Here is a 15,432-nt window from a genome sequence, read left to right on the forward strand (position 1 = left end):
TAAATCTTAGTTAGAGATTTAATTTAAGGATTTAAATGCCATAATTAGATTCAGTGAGCGATTTCGAGTATTTTGACTGTAATCATGACTATGTTATGAACAGTGCGTTCTGCCGGAGAATTTACAGTTTTGTGAATTAACCGGTAGAGCTTAAAATGAGCAAAATAATTTTAGGAACATAATTTGAAAATTCTGATGACAAATATGAGTTCAGAACGAAAAATTGTATAGTCTGGCACTTTCCGTGAAAATCTCGTGAATAGTGTTTCTACCGGGTATTTTGTACTGCTGTTTAAGCAACCGGTAGAGTCCAGAAATAAATAATTGATGAAATAAGAATAAGAAAGTCCAATATATGCCAAGCAAGTCAATATAGGCCCAAGAAAATGATAAGTTTATAAGTTTTAAGTTTCGTAAGTAAAGGAAGTACAATTAGTGATGCACAGTGCATTTCGTCAAAAACGGTGCAAAAACCATACTGTGAATTATGAATATTGTTCCTTAGGAAATAAAAAATTAATGTAAATGATTTTAGGAAATAAAAAATATGTTTGTAGCTTTGAGTTAGTTTCGGGTCAATTTAAGTTAAAATACGCGATAAAAAAACATCCGATGAAAATGGCCACATGTGCCTATATAGCCTTGTCACTTAAATGAAACACTATTCATTTCAGATTTTCTTCTTCTCTCTCTTGCATGGCCGAGCTGCACATGGAGGGGAAGGGGCTAGGGTTTCAAATTTTCCTTCTTTGATTTCTTCATCATCCATCCACCAAATCCAATGACCCACCACATGAAATTGATTGGAAACCACTCAATGAATCCATTCCACCTATCCATTTGAGCTATAGTTGAGTGTATGAAGAGTTATTCCTCCTCTCATTTTCGAGTTACTATTCATTGGAGGAGAAAAAGTGAGTTTTTGGATGGAGCTTGGCTTGGAGATTGCTCTCTAGGCTTTGTACAAGTGTTTAGAGGTAAGAAACCTCTATTTCCATGATATTATTTTGACGATTTAAGTTATGAAATTGATGAGCATATTTTGTTGGGAAATAATTGATGTTAGAATGTGAAATTTATGATGGATTATTGTTGTTTAGGAAGTTATAGTGTTGAGTAAGCATCCACATGTGATATAAAAATTTAAAAGTCCTATTGCATATTCCTCCTAGGTTTCGGCCATCATGGAGTGAGTAGGAGTTATTGTGGAAAAAATTATATTATGTATTGTGAAGGTATAGTGTGTTGGAAATGAGTGAAAATGGATGAGTTAGTAAGAATGCCTAAGTAAAAAGGACTTGGTGTCTAAACTCAAAATAGGAATTTAGTGGAAGCATTCCTAGGTGTTTGCAAGTTGTAATGAAGTAACGAAAATGCATTGTAAAAGAGAAGGATCTTTGGAAATTCCCCTTGTAGGATTCGACCTATAGGGTATTTAGGGACATATTTTGTACATTTTATTGTAAATAAAATGTGTTGTAACAAATTGTATAAAAGTGATGAGTTTTGAAGAAAAATAGCATGATTTATGTTGAAAATTCCTAAGGGAATGGTTGATTAAATTAAAGAACACCAACGGTTATAAAGAGGTCTAGACTTGTGTATTGGCATAGGATTGGCAAAAATGCAAAGAAAGGAAAATAAGCGATAAAATGTATGCTTATGAAATAATTATGGTATTGCATCATTTTATTGATGCATTGTAAATTATTCTCTAGGTGTGCCTAGGGATTGAGAAGGATCGGAAATCTCTTGAAGCGATAAAAGTAACTTGTTCCACAAGTAAGCGTATTGGTAAAGCTTCAAGAGGTAAGCTCTATGTTTAAGGAGTCTTTTCCTGCTTGAGTGCTCCACCATGGTTAGTGAACTATGGTTGGACTGTATGACTGTGATTTAGATGCTTTGTATAGATGCATTCATATAGAGTTATTTGATAACATGATATGTTTTGCTCTGATGTGACTTCTGTAATTTGATTTCTGTAACAATCTCTGGCCATTGATTGTATAGTACCCGGACGTCCGCTTTGGGGTCCTCCCTCGGGACTGATGGTGTACTCCTCTGATATGTCTGGTTCCGCTTTGGGGTCCTCCCTCGGGAACACGTGCGTTGATTTCCGCTTGGGGTCCTCCCTTGGGAATGACGGCGCACATCTCTGATATGATATGGATATATGCTCTGTTCTGTTATGATATCTGTTATATGTTGTATTTGTATACTCTGTATCTGACTTTCATGCAGGAGTGAGCCAGGGGTATGGAGAATTCTCTATAAACCTGGAGCTTATTGAGATTTGTAATCTCACCCCTCTTTGGGGACACATTTTCAGGTGCCCAGATTTCCGGTGAGTCCTCACTAGGCAGGGACACGACACGTGGCTGAGGCAGTTGACAGACCGGATTTTGAGTGGCTGTAGGCTGCTACCTTTTTGGAGTGTTTGATGTATTTTAGTATTTTCGCATTTGATGGATCATGATATTGATCCTTTATTTTGTATATGGCCTGTATATGTTTTGTACATGTCTGTCAGTTTGATGCATGTACATTTGAGTATTCAGGAACGTTATATGATGATGTAGTATTCAGATAGGTTTATGTTTTGATGGCATGCTGTTAGATTTAGCGGCACGGAGCCATGTTATGCATGCGCCCATGTATGGGTATTCGATTATATTTGGATATCTGGTATTTCCGAATTGATATGTTGTATAAACTGTTTATCAGGAAATGCTTCTGAGTGGGATTGGAAAATCCCCAGTTGTCCGATTTATAGAGGAAACTCTGCCCGATTTTCGTTTACGCCGAGAAAGAATTAAGTTAGAAAAAGAAAAAGTTAGCTCATATTTTTGTAAGTTAAGTCTTCCGCTGTTTTCTGTTTTATCATATGTATGTTAATTGAACCGGCTCGAGACGGGGATGTTACATGTTTTGTGACTGTAGTGCAACTTGCCTCCACTAAACCCTAGAAATGAAGAAACTTTTGATGAGATTAAGCTCCTTCATAACATCAACCATATTCATTCTTTCTTTGGGTAATTTCACTGAACAAGCAAGTGCAATCCTAAAAAGAGAAAATAAACATTTCTCTACGCTAGGAAGCATAGCACAAGGATTCTTATGGTCAGTAGCCCATTCTAATTCATTGGGAATAATAGTTGGGTCCACAATCTGCAAAAGATGATTTGGAATTGAAATTTTCACATAATTATGGAGATTATGACCATCTTTAAACATTTCATCAGTGGGTCTCCTTCCAGTTAACATTTCTAAAACCATAATTCCAAAACTATACATATTGCCTTCAATTGACACCTCTGAACTCATTCCATACTCTGAAATGTAATGCATCTCTGTTAATGTTATCATCAAAAAAGTAACCCAAAAGAAAATAAAAGGTTTGAGAACAAGAGTTAAAACAACTTCATATTATACCTGGAGGAGCATAACCAATAGTCCCCTTTATTCCAACTGTGCTACTTTGCTCAAGAAAGACTCCAAAACTTGAAAGCAATCTTGTTAGGCCAAAATCACTCACGTGAGCTACCATGCAATCATCAAGGAGAACATTACTCGGCTTTAAATCACAATGAATGACAGCTTGCTCACATTCATAGTGAAGATAATGAAATGCTAAAGCAACGTCAATAATAATATTTAACCTCTGCTCAAGGTTTAGTGATCTGAGTTGATTTGCACTTCTTGTTGCTGGATGCAACCAACTTTCCAAGCATCCATTTGTCATGTACTCAAATATTAGAGCTTTAAATTCTTGACCTTTAAAATCTGTACTAGAACAACATGACAAAATCCTAACCAAATTTCGATGCCTAATATTTTTGAGTGCATTACATTCAGCAATGAAACTCTTATGAGCTCCTTTATTTTGAAGGTTTAGGACCTTTACAGCAACAACTTTGTCTTCTGGCTCAATAGTTCCTTTGTACACAGAGCCAAAACTTCCACATCCTAGCATGTTTCTTGTTGAGAACCCATCGGTTCCACGGTGTAGTTTTTGGTATGAAACATTGGTCAACTGGCCAATTGTCAGTGAATCAGAAGATGGTTTCTTGTGTTTTTTCCTCATCCAGTAGATAGTTAGAATAAATGACAGTATGAGAAGAAAACAACCACACTAGTTATCACTGCCATCAACTTGAAATTATGGTGTTTTGCATGTTTCATACCTTTGACAGGGCATGGCGGTAGATGCAGCTCTAAGATGCCTCCACAAAGCTTATTGTTTCCTTTCAATGCTAACTCGCTTGTATTTCGAAAGACACCTTTAGTCGGTACCTCACCCCGCAACATGTTAAAGGATACATTCAGGTATTCCAAGAAAGAAATATTCTGCAAATCTCTAGGAATTGATCCAGACAAGTGATTCCGTGACAGGTCTAATTTTCGAAGACCTCTCAACAAAGCCAAAGTGGACGGTATGATTCCTTGGAAGGAATTCCCTTGCAAATAAAGGTACTCCAAGCTTATGCATTCTTCAATGGTTTCTGGAATATTACCAGATAGATTATTCTCAGAGATATTTAGTACATCAATATTCCTTAGCAAACCCACTTCATCTGGTAGACTACCACTTAACAAGCTTTGTGACAAGTCCAACAAGTTTGTTAAAGAAGAAAGACTAAAAACCTCTAAGGGTATGGTTCCTCTAAGTTTGTTTTGCGAAAGGTCTAGGTATTGTAACTTTTGGCAATTTCCTATACTTGGAGGAATATTTCCTTCTAACATATTTTGCCCTAAATCCAACTTATACAACTGAGTGAGGTTGCCTATGAAGGATGGTATATCTCTTGACAGCTTGTTTCCACTCAATTGTAAATGTTGCATCTTCTGTAACTTCACAAAAGTAGAAGGAATCACCCCTTCAAAATGGTTATTTTCCATGGCCAAGAGAGTTAAGCTAATTAGACTCCCTAATTCTTCAGGAATTTTTCCGAATATCTGATTGCCCCCAACATATAGCAGACGGAGTTGGGAGGATATATTTCCCAATGAATTTGGCAAATGACCTCCGAAATTATTGTAGGATATAGAGACAATTTCCAACCAACTACAGTTTGTCAAGGATTTTAAAAACTCCAAATCCTTAGTTGAATTGTTACCTAGATTGTTTGAAGCCAAACTTAGAGTCCATAGATTATTTAGCTTCCCTAGATTTGGAACTCTTCCAGTGAAGTGGTTTCCGGCAACATCAGCTATTTCAAGGACATAAGTATTTGTGATGGAAGTTGGGATTGAACCCGAAAAATGATTCCCATTAATTTCAAATATTAGGAGATTAGGAAGGGTGAGGAACATGTTGGGTGGAAGAGAGCCATTAAACTGATTGTATGGAGTTGCGATTACACTAAAAGATGACATATTGTAAAGACAAGAAGGAAATGTACCTGACAGTTTGTTAACACCCACTGATATAAATGTCAAGTTTTTGAGGAGGCATATTTCTAGTGGAATTTCTCCTTCTAAGTTATTTTCACTCATCGAGAGAACTGTTAGGGATGAAAGACTCCCTATGAATGGTGGGATTCCTCCGGTTAAATTGTTTCTCCCAATGTTAAATTGCGAAGTTTCCGAAGATAGCCTAATTCAATTGGTATTTTGCCAATCAGATTGTTCCCCCGCAATTGTAAGCCTTTGAGATTAGAGCAACTTGTCAAGTTTGTAGGAATTTCCCCAATCAATGTGTTATTGATGAGAGAGAGTTGCTGCAGTCGTAACAATCGACCCAACTCTTGTGGGATTTTTCCGTAGAAGCTGTTGTTTCCGAGGATGAGGTTTCTAAGGAAAGAAAGATTGCCAACTTGTGGAGATATGAGCCCCTGCAGTTGATAACCTTGTAGGTTCAACTCAGTAACTCTTTGGTGAATGGGGCTGCATGTGATTCCATGCCAGTTGCAAAAGTGGGTAGAACTATTCCAAGAGGCCAAGATTCCATATGGGTCATTGGATATTGATTCCTTGAATTTAAACAATGCCAAATGGTCAGTCTCATTTCCTGATGCAGAGGCAGTTGTTTCTGGGCCAGACCACAATGAGTTCAGAGTAAAGAGAAGAAATAGGTGAAGGCATGTAGAGCAAAATGCAGGTAACATGAGAGAAAAAGGCTTCATTTTTTGGTTGAGGAGCACGAGACCACTAGATGATGTGTTTTCTTATGCTAAATAGCTCTTTTGGAAATACAGAAGAGGCTTATTGCTTCCTTCTGCTAGTCTGTGCATTTAAATACTTGAGGCTCCAAAATCAACACATAATGTGACATCTTGAATTCGAGATTTGATTGCCACTACCAACAAAAAAAAAGGAGCAATCCATCTCAAGTCAATTGATCTATCTCACCACCTAACACAGAGGCTCTAATGTTTGGTCCAAACCATGCCGAGTTTATAGTCAAGATAAGAATAGTGCGTGGACCAAGAAGCATGTGACATGGAGCCAAAAGCTAACACAAGACTTTTAAAATCTTTTATCTCTTTCGACGAAACTGTAAGTCAATGCGTGTTTGCATCACCTTGATTACTATTTTTTTGTGTTTTACCTTGACAACCGTTTCTTTGTGGGTGGAAGACTAGGTGAGGTTTACAGTTCATACTATTTTTGTTACATTTTGAGTCATTAAGTGGACCGAAAGCATATTGGATATCTTACCACCACTTGCTATTGGTCCCATACTTAGCTTGGAATGAGAGAATTTGAGAAGGAAGGAAACTAAACTATCCTCTCTTCGGATGAAATTTAATACGTAAATGGATCAAGAACATATGCAAAGCGACTCTGGTGATGTGATCAAACTAAACGAAAGAGAAATGATTTACAAACGCGAAAGATGTTCAATGCAAACACAAATAGAAAATTAAAGTGCTAGATATGAACAGAAATTATTCTGGTTCAAAGAGTAAGATAACTTATCTCCAAAAAAAAAAGAGTAAGATAACTAGGGGGAAAATAAGCTATAATCAATTTTCTCACTCCCTTAGGATATAAATTGGTAGAAAGGAGGCAACTCTACATTGTCCTTCGTTCTTATATGGGTTAGTCACTACTCAGTTAACTGATTCTGCTTGCAACAAATCCCTTCCACATTTCACACAAGAAAAATAAAAATAAAAAAAATCCCTTCCTCATTAGATATAGTCCTTTAGTAATGTCCACGTTATCCTTTCTTTCTTTGGGTGATACTACTTAACAAACAAGCCAAATCTTAAGCAAATTGCAAAAGCGCATGCAATAAGCCAAGGGGTCAAGATATTATAAGGTTTGCTGGCTATTGATTCTTTAATTAAGAGGTATTTGCAACACATTTGAATACTATTAGAGCATCCATGCTCCATGGAAACTACCTACCTATTATTGCAGGTAAAGTTGTGTTATGTGTTCCGCATATATTCTGTAGAAATTTTAACTCCAAACCTACTTCGTTTTTTATCTAGTCTAACAAGATACCTTTTTTTGTTAGGTACTGATTTGCCACCTTTTTTGTTTTTGTATTTTTTTTTCTACAACATGACAGGCATGTGTTATAGATACATAATGTTAACAATGATTTGTAGTTTTCATTTTTCAAACACAAATTTGACATGCGAGATAAATACGAATCCTCTTATATCTTATCTTTAAGTGCGCATTGGAACAACCTTTCTTGCATTTTATTTTTAATTTTTTTGGAGTTTTTCTCATATAACACGGTAGTGAAAATATTCTCCAGGAAAAGTTCCTAAAATCTAGATGAGATTACTTTAGGAATCTTGTTTTTGTAACACATCTTCATCTAATACTCATGTAAATTTCACCTTATGTATGTAATACAGAAATTATCATGAAAATTGCTTATAAACTAATTTCAAATCAAAATCAGAGGTTCCATCCCCCAAGATTTGCGGCATTGCATGTACTTACCTCTGAAGAGAAGAAAAAAGGGTAACAACATTCAAAGTAAACAGGGTCCCATCAATGGAAATTTAGTAAACAAGGGCCCGACCAATGCTTGTCTGCTATCACCATGACTAGTATTTTTTTTTTTTGGTAATTTAGCTTGACTTGACAATCGTTTCTTTTGGGGTTGTGGAAAACTGGAAGATGAGGTTTCCTCACAATGTTATGTGGACCAGCTGATACTGCTATAGAGAAGAGTCATTCATGTCACCATTTCTACATTAGTGTTTATCGAGCAAATTACTGATGATCAGAGCACATTATATACGGGAAATAAAATAACTATTTTTGTCACCATTTCTACAATAGTTATTTTTGTCTAAATGTGTCTGTACTCACTTCTAGTAAATGGACCATCATTGGGGCACTTATATAATAACATTGGTGAAATAAAATAACTATTTTTGGAAGATACTCGATCTGCAGGCCGAGACAACAATATGTTTGAGACCACCATATAATAATCTTTGCAGCTCGATGCTAAATTACTGTGAATTTCATGCTTTCCATATAGGGTATAAAGAATCCTTCAGGGATTTTCATATAAATATCATCGTCAAGTGACCCTGCAGTCATGACGTCCATTAAATACAGTTCAAGATGCATCCTAGTTTCCATATTGATCAAGTAACCAAACGTAATAAAATTCATTACGAGAGAATAAACATCATAATTGATGTAGGGATTTCTGCAAAAACTCTAGTTATTTCTTAATTGCCTCCTTCCAATCATTCCAATCTGAATACTTCTGGCATTCTTGAATGGATTTAAGTTCTGGATTCAGATTATCTCTTGAGATAGCAGGAGTTACTGAGAAGGCAATGGTGTCGCCGGCGACAGATAATATTATCATATTTTCTTCCATATTAATATAGTGTATTGCAACTTTTATATATCATCAACCAAATCTTCATTGTTTCCCATGACATTCAGATATGACTGTTGTTCTGTGTTCCTGGTAAATAAAAGTCTAAAGACCCCAGTTACACACTTTTGACCTACTTCCTATTACTGTCAGCACTGTGCATACACCCACGTCTTGGCTATAAGCTTATTGCTTGTGCGCAGTAATTGGAGTATTGGCTATAAGCCAATCAGGATATCTATCTCTAAGATATCTTTGAGCGCATACCATACGGTATAAATCTATGGTTCTCTAAGATCGAACAGAAAGTAATAAAGAAAGAAATAAAATCATATGAACCATCGAAAACATTTCTGACTTGAGCTTCCATTGATTTATTTGTCAATACTGGTTGAATGAGAGCATGATGTTTTCTGAAATCCTGTTTATTTATTTCTTTATACAAAAATCCCTTTTATTTCTGTCAATACTTGGTGTTCTAAATTCATGCACCTATGTTCTAGGGCATACTTTGTTTATAAATTTCCTACATATGGCAGTGTTAAGATGTGACTAGGGGTGTTCATCAACCGATCCAAACCGATTCAAACCACGAAAACCGAACCGAAAAACCGAAAACCGAATAAATCGAAAACCGAAAAAAAATTACAAATTTTAATTGGATTGGATCGGTTTTCGGATGGGTTGATGAAAACCGATCCAATATATTAATTATCCTCTACCTACTTGTCATTTCTCCTATCATAGCCCCAAAATTTATAAACTCAAGACTTATTAACTCATCAACTAAACCCAAGAAAAAACTTAGTCACGTCTCATCAACTATAGTATTGTTTACTGATATTCTTGTATTTAAAAAAAAAATTACAAAGCCAATATATACAAAAGATGTTATTTGCACAATAATCATGAAACTAATTTTAAGATATTCAAAAAACCGAAAATCGATCCAATCCAAACCCAAAAAAATTGGATTGGATCGGATCGGATTTGAAAAAAAATCTAAACCGAATGGATGATTACATGATCAAACCGAAGGAATTGGATCGGATGAGTTTTGCTTCCAAAACTGATCCAATCCAGACCGCGAACACCCCTAGATGTGACGGTTCTTCATCTTCATCCTTACTTGACTTAATTAGATCATTTTCATGTTTAATTTTATTGTTTCATATGTCATCAACTATTATCTCATACTCAAATAAAATCACCTTGTTACTGACTGTATTCATTTATAGTTAACCAAATATTTGTATTTTTACTCAGAAGACAACATACATGTGCCGATAAATGGTCTCGGAAGGAACTGTTCCCCTTAGAAATATTCAAACGAAACGTATAAAACTTATCCATACATAAACCATGGGGCTGTAAGTAGTTTTTTGTCATTTGCTAGTTAGCCTACGTAACCAAACATATGAAGTGCAAGGGGCTGGCCTGTTTTGCTTATACTTGGCCAAGAAGAGTTGTATTACATGAAATTGGTTATGCTGGGTGTGTTTTGTCTTAAGTAACAATGATTTTGATTTATTCATCATGCATGGGTTTAGTACCATGATATAAGGTTATTTTCGTTCTTTTGGATTTTGGTTAAAAAAAAAAAAACAGAAAAGAGAAACAAAATTTTCAAAGTTTGCAAGTAATAATTAGAAACACTTTTATTTTATTTCCTATCGTAGGAGAAATATTTTTTTCTTTATTATATGCATGAATGCTATTTTTATAAACTGAATTATATTTACTCATCATTTTGATCATTATTATATAGACAACCTTGCGTTATTTTATTCAAATGTGACAATTTATGTTTGATCTTTGTGTGTTGTTAATTCATGATAGGAATTTTTTTTATTTTATAGTTATTTATTGCTATATTGCAAGAGATAAATATATCATAATTTCATAATCTATTTATTCATTTTTTTTAAAACATTATTGTCTTAAAATTTAGGATAAAGTCAATTATCATTTATTTAACAATTGAAAGTTGCGATCGTATTTTAAGAATCTAAATTATAATAAAATACTATTTATTCATCATGCACAAGATCGAATACATATAAATTTTAAATATAATAAGAATAAATTATAGATTTTTTTTTCTCTGTTATTGTTTAATCCTAGTGGTTAAATGGTTGCTATCGAATTTAGGGCTTACGGTGTTTATGGAGGAGACCACTGTAAGCAGCGTCATATCACTAAGCATGATGAGAGGCAGAGAGCCAAAGGAGGTGGCGTGTATATACAATAATGATAAGAGGATATGGGATGAAAGTATAGAGGGTTCTGTACATTGGAATAGGTTTGGTCCGAACCATATGTCCAAATTGGAAGTCTATTGTGCCAGTCGATAGCAATTATTTTAAAATTAAAAGTTAACAAATTAAATAGTTTGAATCCGTAACTTATTGCATATATATATTGTGCTAAATTATATTTTAAACATCATTAATTCTTTAAATAATAATACAAACACATTAAAACTTAGATAAGAATAAAATAGAGTATTGAAAGGCCATTAACTAGATTACAAAAATACAACGTGAAGAGGGAAAGCAAATGAAACATTTGTAAGCATTATCCAGTAGCAGTGGCATGATGACACAATGCAACTTGCCTCCACTAAATCCCAGAAGGGAAGAAACTTTTGATCAGATTAAGCTCCCTAATGATCTCAATCATACTCATTCTTTCTTTTGGTGATTCCATTGAACAAGCAAGTGCAATCCTAAAAAGAGAAAATAAACATCTCTCTACACTAGGATGCGTAAGACCGAGTTTCTTATTGCCAGTACCCTGTTCTAATTCGTAGGGGAGAATAGTCGGGTCCACAATCTGTAAAAGGTGATTTGAAATTGAAATTTCAACATAATTGTGGAGATTATGACCATCTTGAAACATTTCTTCTGTGGGTCTCCTTCCAGTTAACATTTCTAAAATCAAAATTCTGAAACTATACATATCACCTTCAATTGACACCGCAAAACCCATTCCATGCTCTGAAATGTAATTCAAATTAGCTAATATCATTAAAGTTATCATCAAAACAATAATCCAAAAGAAAATAAAAAGGTTAAAATAACAAGAGCTAAAACTTGAAACTAAAAGATTTCACAACTTTAACAAACAATATCATGTTATACCTGGAGGAGTATAACCAATGGTCCCCTTTATTCCAACTGTGCTACTTTGTGTATGAGAAACTCCAACACTTGAGAGCAATCTTGCTAGGCCAAAATCACTCACGTGAGCTACCATACAATCATCAAGAAGAACATTGCCAGGCTTCAAATCACAGTGAATGATAGTTTGCTCACACTCATAGTGAAGATAATGAAATGCTAAAGCAACATCAGTAATAATAATTAACCTCTCCTCAAGGTTTAATGATCTATGCTGATCTGCAATATCTGCTGCTGGATGCAACCAACTTTCTAAGCTTCCATTTGTCATGTACTCAAAAACAAGAGCTTTAAATTCTTGACCTTTGAAATTTGTGCTAGAACAACATGTTAAAATCTTAACCAGATTCCGATGCCTAATATTTTTGAGTGCATTGCATTCAACAATGAAACTCTTGTGAGCTCCTTTCTTTTGAAGATTTAGGACTTTTATGGCAACAACTGTGTCTTCAGGCTCAATAGTTCCTTTGTATACAGAGCCAAAACTTCCAGATCCTATCAAGTTTCTTATTGAAAACCCATCGGTTCCATGGTGTAGGTTTTGGTATGAAACCTTGGCCAGCTGGTCAATTGTTGGTGAATCAGAAGATGATTTCTTGCTTCTTTTCCTCATCCAGTAGAAAGTGAGAATGAATGACAGTATGAGAAGAAAAGCAATTACACTAATTATCGCTAAATTGCGGTTTTTTGCATGTTTCTCACTTTTGACTGGGCATAGCGGTAGATGTAGCTCCAAAACACCTCCACAAAGCTTATTGTTCCCGGTCACTACTAATTCACTTGCATTTCGAAAGACACCTTCTGTTGGTACCTCACCATCCAACATGTTAAATGATACATTTAAGTATTCCAAGAAAGAAATATTCTGCAAAACATCAGGAATTGATCCAGATAAGTGATTTCGTGATAGGTCTAAATGCCGAAGACCTTTTAGTGAAGCCAAAGAGGATGGGATGATTCCATGGAAGGAATTCCCCTGCAAATAAAGGTACTCCAAGCTTGAGCAATCTCGAATGGTTCCGGGAATATTACCATATAGTTGATTCTCAGAGACATCCAGGACATTAATATTTTTCAATTGGCCCACTTCATCTGGTAGACTACCACTCAATGAGTTGTGTGACAAGTCTAGTGTAACACCCCGTTCTAGAACCGGTTTGTTAACATCGCATTATGATATTAAGCGCAGTTACAATCACATGGGTTCAATTAAAATCCGGATAAATTTTTCATTTTAAAACGTACCGAACTTATAATACCCAATTTCGTGATCATAACCATATTACCTTGCGGAAACAGATAAATTAAGCTTAACATCATGTTCATTTCCCATTTTTAAACCATTAATTTACTTCTTGTTTAATTCAATACTTCTACCATATTGTAGGTTTCTTCATTAGCTACCCGTGGCTTCAAATCGTGCTCAAATCGGAGCACTGTAGTCCAAGTTAGGACAATTTGAAGCAACCCAAGAGAGTGTTGGTCACAGGCCCCGCGCGCTTCAGCGCGCTACCGGGCGCTCAAGCGCGCGCTATCGGGCGCTAAAGCCTCCATCTGGGCGCTTAAGCGCACGGAGGCAGTAAGCATCAGCATTTCCAGTGTGGATGGGCGCTTAAGCGCGCAACAGGGCGCTCAGGCGCGCTAGCCTGGGCGCTCAAGCTCCCACTGGGACGTTTTAGCGCGCAGAGACAGAAGCATCTCCTCCTTCAGTGGCGAAGGGCGCTTAAGCGCGGACCAGGGCGCTCAAGCGCGCAACCCTGGGCGCTTAAGCCCCACCCTGGGCGCTAAAACACGAGGGGGCAGTAAGCCACCCAACTTTCTGCAGCAAAGGGCGCTTAAGCGCACGCCAGGGCGCTCCAGCGCGCAATCCTGGGCGCTTAAGCCCCCACTTGGGCGCTCCAGCGCGAGGAGGCAGAATGCATTGGCACTCGCAGGGGCAGCAGGGCGCTTGGGCGCGCTCCTGGGCGCTTAAGCGCGCTGCCAGGGAATTCCAATTCCCACATTTCTCAAGTCCAAGCCTAGGGGAAAATGCATCCCCATTACAAACCCCAAATGTCCATGCCCCAAAAACTAAATCCTAGCACTCATCCAACCTCTCCTCATGAGATTTAGCTAGAATTTGGACAGCATGACCTTTGTTTTCTCATCGTTTACCAGTTTAAACGAAGAGGGTACCTAATTGATTTTCAGCCCAGCCAATTCAACAACTCAATACATAACAAGCATGCATATATTGAATTCCAAGTAGACATCATTTACATTACATATCCTTTACAAATCATAGAACTTAGCTTACAAAACACTATGATCATTCCCTTGGCTCCCATCAACAATAGGTGTAACCAAAGGCATGAGCATAGGCTAAGTTCATCCAATGAATCAAGATATACATATGATCATGGGCTTTCAAAATAAAATCCTATACATGTCAACTACAAAAGGCATGCATAAACTCAAAGAAGTGCCATATTTCATGCATAATCCAGATATGGCCACTTGCCACCAGAGGCTCCTGCAGCATCCTTACCTGAAAGGGGGTCCCCACAACACGGGGTGAGATATACGAATATATCCAGTAAACCAGGGGTCCTTGGAGCATCTCTCCACCCCACAGTTCCATATCAGTGTAATAGCAATAACAATAATAATGCAGTAAATACATATCTATGCAAAGTGCAATACATCTCCAGGAGAAATCCCTCGAGCTCTCAAGCTGTCCTAAGGAAACTCAGATGCAAATAGTCCTACTGGCCAGCTAACTACCAAGTATGATTTACGCATCGTCATGCAACATACCAACATAGGGAAACACCATCCTATGCCACACCAAATGCATACACATACGTATAACAAAGCATTACACTATTTTATTGCATTTATATACACAATCACAACCTCCACCCTTTCAGGGCTTGGTAGAACAGTCAAGGGAATTACACCCAAGGTCCGAAGGCTTACCTCAATGCTTCAGTCAACCTTTGTTCTTCACCAACAGTTTCAGCAATCAACTTTTACAAACATACACCTACACATGGTGTAATGCAATCAACACATTGCATCCAAGAGTATTTCACCATCAACCATCAATTCAAAGCACAACACAAGTATGAGCTTACCAATTCCAATGAGCTATTCAAGCTCCATAGCTTGCTCCAATGGTTGATCACTCACGGTTGGTCCAAATGTCTCAATCCTAGACATCACAAGGATCCAATCAATCATTCAACTCATTAATTGTTCAACATGCTAGGATACTAACCAATCCAAGCATGAATTTTCCAATATTATGAACAATTATCAAATGACTATCTAGGCTCATTTCCACCGATTAAATGACATTCCTAGCATTTTCCATAACATGCTCTAAGCTCCATTCTTCCTAGAACATAGCTAATTCAACTACATTTCATAAAAATCCCAATTTACTATTCACAAACCCTA

General features: G+C 36.6%; 1 protein-coding gene and 1 pseudogene across 1 annotated transcript; both read right to left on the bottom strand.

Annotated features, from left to right (window-relative positions):
- Positions 1-2,955: 2,955 nt before the first annotated feature.
- On the bottom strand, positions 2,956-6,125 carry LOC133298016 (probable LRR receptor-like serine/threonine-protein kinase At3g47570; annotated as a pseudogene).
- Positions 6,126-11,431: 5,306 nt separating this feature from the next.
- Positions 11,432-15,134, bottom strand: LOC133298017 (receptor kinase-like protein Xa21; the record flags this gene model as incomplete). The annotated part of the gene is made up of 3 exons (XM_061497254.1): positions 11,432-11,808; positions 11,953-13,119; positions 15,104-15,134. Coding segments are annotated over 3 exons (1,575 nt in total), but the record flags the coding sequence as incomplete, so codon positions are not given.
- Between the last annotated feature and the right edge of the window lie 298 nt (positions 15,135-15,432).

Source organism: Gastrolobium bilobum, unplaced genomic scaffold, assembly GCF_033153095.1.
Source record: "Gastrolobium bilobum isolate Gb01-03AN ecotype WA unplaced genomic scaffold, APGP_CSIRO_Gbil_v1 utg246194, whole genome shotgun sequence".
Classification (NCBI taxonomy): domain Eukaryota; kingdom Viridiplantae; phylum Streptophyta; class Magnoliopsida; order Fabales; family Fabaceae; genus Gastrolobium; species Gastrolobium bilobum.